Genomic DNA, 7,500 nt, shown 5'->3' with positions numbered 1-7,500 from the left:
TATATATCTGCCAAATTTTGTAAATGTAAATTCCAGTTTCCACCATCCCAACACAAGACAGTGTTCCTGTGTGCTTGGGGGAGGAGCCAGTGTGAATGCGGGGCTGGCTGGAGGAGGCGAGGCTCCGCCCTCACCCTGCAGAACAACGATCAGCTGATCGGCGGCCGATCTCCGCAGAACCAGGTCCACGGTGTCCGAGGCCAGCACTCTGTACAGCCTGATCACAGACTCCACCTAGAGGAGAACAGAGGCGGAGGAAACGCGAACACTCGCAGACACGGCCCTGACACGCCCAACGCCACGTGCCAATCCATGCCAAGTCCGGGTGCTGGAGTTTACCTTAAGATAGGACCTGTTGGAATCATCTAGTCTGATGTCCACTGGTTTGCTGGTAACATAGAGAGACGCTAGTGAGGAGAGGGCAGGGCCATCCAGGGTCGGCTTGGAGGGTCCAGGACCCGTCGCACTGGTCAGGAGGGGCAGCAACTGTTCAACTGCTCTGCTTCTCACCCTTGAGAGAGAGAGAGAGAGAGAGAGAGGCAAACAGAGAAGCCGAATGCTAAATACTGCTGTTGACATCAACATGGTTGCTGTATGTTTTTCTTTCATTCCATAATTAGAGGGTCAACTTCTGAAAACCATCAAATCAAATCTGGTCTGACTCAGCAATAAACAAATCACAGAGGAAAAAAACATCTTCACGTGTGAGATGAGAACCAGGGTAGGACACGCCAGTGCAAGAACTCACGTGTGTTTGGTGAAGGGCAGTCGTAGTGAACTCACGTGTGGTGTTTGGTGAAGTGCAGTCGTAGTGAACTCACGTGTGGTGTTTGGTGAACAGCAGTCGTAGCACAGCACGTAGCTGAGCAGTGTAATTACGGGAGTTCTCTTCCAGCTCAGGTCTCAGCTCGCTCAGTAACAACACACAACTTCCCAGAGTGTCCTCCACACCTGCGTAGCTCTAACACACACGCACGCACGCACGCATACGCAAATACACACACAAACACAAACACAACAGGTGAGGCACAAAGGAAGCACACATCTGTGTGGCATGAACTCTGCCCAGACACAGCAGTGTGTGTGTGAAATTACACAACCCTTCACTTCAGCTGTACTGACAGGACGATCCAATTAGCGAGGGTCCTCAATGGGACCAATCAAACGTGGCAGGTGACCTTGGCAAAGTGATGAATATTCAACAGCTTCCCACTTTTTTTACTTAATTTTGTTTTTTTTCACAGAAAATAAAGAACAGAGCACAGCTTTTATGACAGAAGAGCACAAAACGGCCGCGTTTAAAACGCAACATAACGATGCTCCACCTGCACATTAAAATGCAGCCTCAGGCAGATCTGAACACGGTGCCACCCAGCCGATACATCCCCGTCCTAGCACTGCAGGGAGGTGTGTGGGAATGGATGAGTATATATATTGGACGGATGGTTGGATAGATGTGTAGATGGATGGTTGCATGTGCATGCTCGTGTGTGCGCAAGTGTGGTATGTGTGTGTGCGTGCATGTGTGGTGTGTGTGTGTGTGCGCGTGCGTACATGTGTGTGTGCATGTGTGTTTGTGTGTATGAGTGTGGTGTGTGTGTGTGTTTGTGTGATTGTGTGTGTGTGCGCGTATGTTTGTGTGTGTGCATGTGTGCATATTTGTGTGCATGTGTGTGTGCGTGCATGTATATATATATATATATATATATATATATATATATATACATATATATATATATATATATATATATATATATATATATATACATATATATATATATATATATATATATATATATATATGTGTGTGTGTGTGTATGTATGTATGTATGTATGTATGTATGTATGTATGTGGGTGACTGCAGTGTGGGTATGTGTGCTTGTGTGCGTGCGTGTCTGTGTGTATGAGTATGAGTGTGTGTGTGTGTGTGTGTGTGTGCTTGTGTGTGGTGTGTGTGTAGTATTTGTGGGATGTGTGTGTGTGTGGTACCTGCAGTACAGGGATAACAGGGTAAAGTGCCTCAGTAAATTTCTCCCAGCTGGAAGGTGTCATCATCAATCGTCCCTTCAGCAGATAGAGCACAACATCCCTGGCAGATGAGCTCACCTTTGAAACACACATAAAACAACCTGATGACTCCCTCATACCCCACTCGCACCACTCATGCGACACCTTCTCTAAACAATGATGGCGAACCGCAGGAATTTAAAAACACTCGCCAATGTCAGACGCTACATTTCCCATGACCTTAGTCAGAGCACCACTCTACCTCTCCCAAAGCATCAGAACATGGGTCTGTCCATCCTGGGGCTGAACAGAGTCGTGACTCACCCCGCTCACCGGATCCTGAAGACCAAAGCCAGTGATTTCATAGAGGACGCGCGAGTGGAAGAGGAAGTGTACACCACTGCAGACGGAGGAGGCCGGTCTGGCCACATTATGAACCCCCAAACATTCCTAGAGGGGTAAAACCAGCACACCCTTATCACCCAGCATAGGTCAGGGGTCAACTGCCAAAAAGAGGCAGCCTGCAGCTAAACCATCTGCACAGGTGAGGGGCATTTTAATCTGGGGTACTAACACATTAATAAACTGGAGAGATTCATTAATAAACTTGGAGATTTGTTAATAAACTTTAGGGATTCATTAATAAACTGGGGGATGCATTAATAAACAGGGTGATTCATTATTAAACTGGGGGATTCATTAAACTGAGGGATTCATTAATAAACTGGGGGATTCATTATTACACTGGAGGATTCATTAATACACAGGGTGATTCATTATTAAACTGGGGGATTCATTAATAAACTGGGGGATTAATTTGCACTTCTGCACATCATTTGGAAATGGACCCTTATATTTCGGCCCGTGCAGCACCCGCCCTCCACGGCACGTCACCCCTGAGCGCACCTTCACCAGGTCCAGGGTGCAGGCGTATGCCTCCTGCTTCACCGGGCACAGCGGGTGAGACAGGAGCCTGAGGAGGACCTTCTGACTTTCCATCTGCAGCAGAGCACTGGCCTGGGCAGACCTCCACCTGCAAACACAGGACACACACAGGACACACAGAGGCTCTCTCAGACACGGGGGCTCTGAGCCCAAGCCAAGCACGGCGCTGAGGGGCCCTTACAGGTATGAGCACATCCGAACACATTCTCTGACGAGGGGCAGGTGTTGGTGGTATGGGAGACCATCAACTGCCTGGGCTGAGAGCTCCAACAGGTCCAGCCAATTCTTCTCTCCCTGCAGAGAGAACAGAAAAACGGTCACACTTGCAAAACTCCCCCTCACAATCTGGGTGGTTGGAGGATGGGAACCAGAATTTAATTCCTATACCACTTACATGCTTATCGGACATGAAACACTGTTATCTCTACTGTACTAAATGGCCTGGGTAATGTAGTGTCTGGTTCTGGGTAATGTAGTGTCTGGTTCTGGGTAATGTAGTGTCTGGTTCTGGGTAATGCATTGTTTAATTCTGGGTAATGTAGTGTCTGGTTCTGGGTAATGTAGTGTCTGGTTCTGGGTAATGTAGTGTCTGGTTCTGGGTAGCGGTACCTCAGCCTGGATCTCCTTCAGGAAGCAGCAGGTTGCCTCCATGGCGTGTGCGGCGCGGCTCGCCCTGCGGTACAGGGCGTAGCCGTCGGAGCTGGCCTGCTCCACGTAGGCCAGCGCTGCCTCATGACTGTTTGGGAAGGCCAGACTGAAGGGAATATCCAGGCAGAGGCGGGAAACAGCGGCTACCAGGCTCTCCGGAAGGTTCTCACCCGCCTCCAGACGAATTTAAAACACGCATTAATGCACTCACATAGAGGAGAGGAAAGGTAGCTAGGAAACGACAGCCCCATTTAATCAGATGCAAAGTCACACTCTGATCAGCTAAACCTTAAATATGACTGAAAAACTCCAAGTGACTTCTGACCTGTTTAGAGGTCCTGTTTCTCTAACAGTGTCTGAAGGACACAGCCATATGTCTGTCATTCAGTGATGTCGGGGTTTCTTAGTGTCTGTGACTGGCATGGCCGTGTGCCCACTCACCCTCTCCAAAGGTAAGAGCGCTTGCAGGAAGTGAACAGTGAGCACAGCTGTGGTCGTGTATGCCACACGGTGGTGAATCACAGATGACTCAGGTTGGTCTGACGACACTGCGCTGCTGTGCTGGCACAGCACGTCTCCCAGGGTCCCCATGCACGTCTGAAGATGCTGTCTCTGACGGCCCGGCCACAGGGAAACACCGAATTACACCAAGCGGCCTGCACGCCGTTAATGACCACAAACCTCCAGCAGGGGGCACCAAGACCCCAAACCATTTCAAAGAGAAATTTTTTTTTTTTTTGGATGACAGCACTGTCTTCCAAGTTTGTATTAAATATAAATGAAGAAGAGGGTCGTGTCTTGCAAAAACACAGTTACACTCAGCAGGACGTGGTTTCTGGACTGTGTCTTTTGTACTGTACTACGGGAACACACAGGCAGCAGCGGGTACACACACACACACACACACTGAAGGTGCAGCAAAGACTAAAAGTCTATCGTTGGAAATCTACTGGCCTGCACACACCAGTGTAACAAAGCTCAGAGATCCGTACAATTTTCCAGGCATTTGTAAGTGTTACTGATGCTATATTAGTGAAGGACAACTGAATGCATGTGAAATGATGTGTTTATAGACCTCACACCCAGCACTATCACAGCTCTGTCCAAATCAACTTGTTATGCAGTCAAAAATAAAGGTCACCACTAATGTCTCAGTGTAATGCGGTGACTTTAATGCGAGTTCACCATATAAATACAGCCTTTTCACACAGGGCTGAATCAGTCTTAATTATAATAGACTGGTTTTTTTTTTAGTACAGACGATATTTATCTTTAAACGATGACGCAGGCAGAAGCCTAAGCATCCAAAACAAGTGTTGCAGAAGCAAGAACTGGACTGTGGAGGAGACCTGAAGTGATAACTTAATCTTCTATAACCGCCATCTGTCTCTCTGTGGCCCTGTACGGGGCCAGCGTGTGTGTGTGTGTGTGTCTGTCTGTCGACACGGCTCACCGCCGTGAAGGGCCCTCCCACTCTCAGACACTTGCCAGCTCGTGTGCCGTGAAGCTCTGCTCGTCCCACAGCTCCGGGGCCACGCAGTCAGCCAGCAGCTCCACAACATCACCCAGAACGGCCAGGGCCTGCCGCAAAAGCCCCGCCTCCCCTGGACATGCAGGACAGGGGGATGAGAGACGGAGGAGGAGGGGCGTGTGCGCGTGCAGCTGCGAGACGGACCCTCACCTGTCCTGAGCAGAGGCAGCGTGTGTTCCAGAGTCTCCACGCCAAATCTGGCCAAGTTCCACTGCTGGAGCTGGAGCTCAGGGGCGTCCTCGTGCTCCACCTCCAGGGGGAGCTCCAAGCTGGGCCGCGGGCCTTGCTCAGGGGTGCCCCCTCTCTGAGAAGCACTGCTGCTACCAACACGCAGTCAAAGAGAATCCTTAATCAGCCACGACAGGCGAGGAGAATTCAAAGCCTCAATTAAGTCTTCCGCTTTCCGCAAAACCCTCTTTCCCAAAATAAACAAAGACGAGCCAATTTCAGCTTCACGTGCGTGCAGGGAAGGAGCCGCAATAAGATAAAGGAAATAAAACCTGGTGGAGGCAGCGTCTCCGTCCTGACCGTCCCCCCGGAGTCTCTGGCCACGCCGGCCAACCACAGACGGACGCGGGGAGCAATCCACCGGAGTGGAGACCTCTGACCTCTGTGTGCCTCTGACCTCCTGACTGTAGGAGATGGAGGAGTTCTGAGAGACAGGGTCTACAAGAAAGGGGAGAGCAGGCGTTTACTCCTGACCCAGTTACACGTGGCAGTCAAACCCAAGCAAAAATTGGGCTTTACTGGATTTCTCCGATTTATTTAGGAACTCAGATTTTAGATGCTGTCCAGGAAAGCATGACTGGAATGCTTCAACTACACCAACACACTGTGCTCCATTTCTGGACAGCCAGGAATCTATCAGATTTGATGTGCAGCACAGGTGAGCTTGGAGCTAAGAAATGTAGATGACTGACTGAGCTGCAGAGAGGTGCGGGGCCAGGGTGTGGGTGGGTGTGTGTGTGTGTGTGTGTGTGTGTGTGTGTGTGTGTGTGTGTGTGTGTGTGTGTGTGTGTGTGTGTGTGTGTGTGTGAATGACTCAGTGCTGAGTGCGCTCCCAGTGGGCTGGAGATGGGGGGCGGTGGTTACCGTGCTTGGCTGAGCAGAAGCTGGGATCTCGGTGGAAACGCATACGGCACCTCAGGCTCCTACAGAGCTGCTGCAAGCAGCCCAGCGCATGGAGCCGCGTGGAGGCAGTCTCACTCACGCCGACCAGCTGCAGAAGACTCTGAGAGGAGAACAGGAAGCAGGCGAGAGAAGCATAGCTCACGTGCTGAGACATTTTCAAAGCCCACCACAGACAGAGTAATGCGGCTAATTCTGTGTGTGAGCCAATACAGGGTACAATAGATGTAAATTAAATTAGCAACTAAATAAAAGGGCACATAACATTGGAGTGAATACAATTTGTACTGACTGTGAATTCAAGGCTCCCAGGCAGTATAGACGCTATGATAATGAGAGGCAGATTCAATTGAGCGCACTGGATTGATCTCGCAGAGACACCGAGTCACTGATCTCTTAATCAGGTTTTGAAAGGTGGGGCTGAACTTTAATCTCACCTGCACTATGCTCGGCCGCTGGAGGAATATTTCCGACGGAAAGTCCTGCATGATCACGTCTCGCAGAAGTTCACAAGTAGCGTGCACTAAATCAGGCCTGTCGCTTCTTAAAGAGCTGTGCGTTAAAGGAAGAGGTCAACAGCAGTACACCATGTCCTCAAACAAAACCTGAGATGACCGAGAACTCGGACGGCAATACCTTTCATTTGATGACAATATGTGCCTGTCTGTTGTAGTCAAAGACAGCCATGGAAAAACAGAGAACTTCAGGCATCCAATGGAGTTATTCCCTGTAAGGCAGAATGTTTCGAGTAAACACAGTATACATGTTTTAATGTGCCTTATCTAACTGCAGACAACAGGAAAATGTTGCATTATTACTTAAATTGTCAAAAAAAATCAAGTAAAAAAGTTTGAAGAGTTGAATGAAACTCTCCTTCAGAGTGAGGTAAGTCAAAGCCGATGTGTTGTTAGAGAGTGGACACACCTGAGCCCCTGGGAAAGGCTGCATTAACCTGACTGGCTCCGGATGGCTGGAAGTATCCACGGACTTCTGTGTCCTCCACTGCACCCGGGAACACAGCTGGAGAGAACCAAGGCACAAATCAATACTAAAACCCCTCATCTCCCCACTGCAACAGCTCACTAGCTTTCTTCATCAAGGCAGTGCTCTCTGGGGCACTTTTATTTGTTGTTGTTTTCTATGTGGACGTCATTATAATGTCACACATCCGAATCACCAACTAAAAAGAAGCAAACAAATGCTTTTTGTTGACATGGTTTTGTGTTTGATACCCCGCTGA

At 49.2% G+C, this 7,500-nt stretch overlaps 1 protein-coding gene across 3 annotated transcripts in view; it reads right to left on the bottom strand.

Moving 5' to 3' along the window:
* The window catches only part of rttn (rotatin), a 42,298-nt gene that overhangs the window by 31,765 nt on the left and 3,033 nt on the right, over nt 1-7,500 (bottom strand). For 2 of the 3 annotated variants that reach the window (XM_081721692.1, XM_035526361.2), the window contains exons 3-19: nt 7,493-7,500; nt 7,185-7,280; nt 6,897-6,987; nt 6,698-6,812; nt 6,225-6,363; nt 5,633-5,798; nt 5,283-5,452; nt 5,090-5,205; nt 4,043-4,213; nt 3,563-3,775; nt 3,135-3,247; nt 2,915-3,041; nt 2,333-2,458; nt 1,991-2,107; nt 822-961; nt 340-511; nt 135-234 (exon numbers count right to left, since the gene is read on the bottom strand). The exon at nt 7,493-7,500 is cut by the window's right edge and continues 176 nt beyond it. In XM_081721692.1, coding sequence (XP_081577818.1) covers nt 135-234; nt 340-511; nt 822-961; nt 1,991-2,107; nt 2,333-2,458; nt 2,915-3,041; nt 3,135-3,247; nt 3,563-3,775; nt 4,043-4,213; nt 5,090-5,205; nt 5,283-5,452; nt 5,633-5,798; nt 6,225-6,363; nt 6,698-6,812; nt 6,897-6,987; nt 7,185-7,280; nt 7,493-7,500 — 2,180 coding nt within the window. The remainder of the gene's footprint in view (nt 1-134; nt 235-339; nt 512-821; nt 962-1,990; nt 2,108-2,332; nt 2,459-2,914; nt 3,042-3,134; nt 3,248-3,562; nt 3,776-4,042; nt 4,214-5,089; nt 5,206-5,282; nt 5,453-5,632; nt 5,799-6,224; nt 6,364-6,697; nt 6,813-6,896; nt 6,988-7,184; nt 7,281-7,492) is intronic. The other variant, XM_035526362.2, reaches the window with a different exon arrangement.

Source organism: Electrophorus electricus, chromosome 1, assembly GCF_041902795.1.
Source record: "Electrophorus electricus isolate QZ-2024a chromosome 1, ASM4190279v1, whole genome shotgun sequence".
Lineage (NCBI taxonomy): Eukaryota > Metazoa > Chordata > Actinopteri > Gymnotiformes > Gymnotidae > Electrophorus > Electrophorus electricus.
The sequence above is the reverse complement of the archived record's forward strand: the minus strand, read 5'-3'. Positions and strand labels throughout refer to the sequence as shown.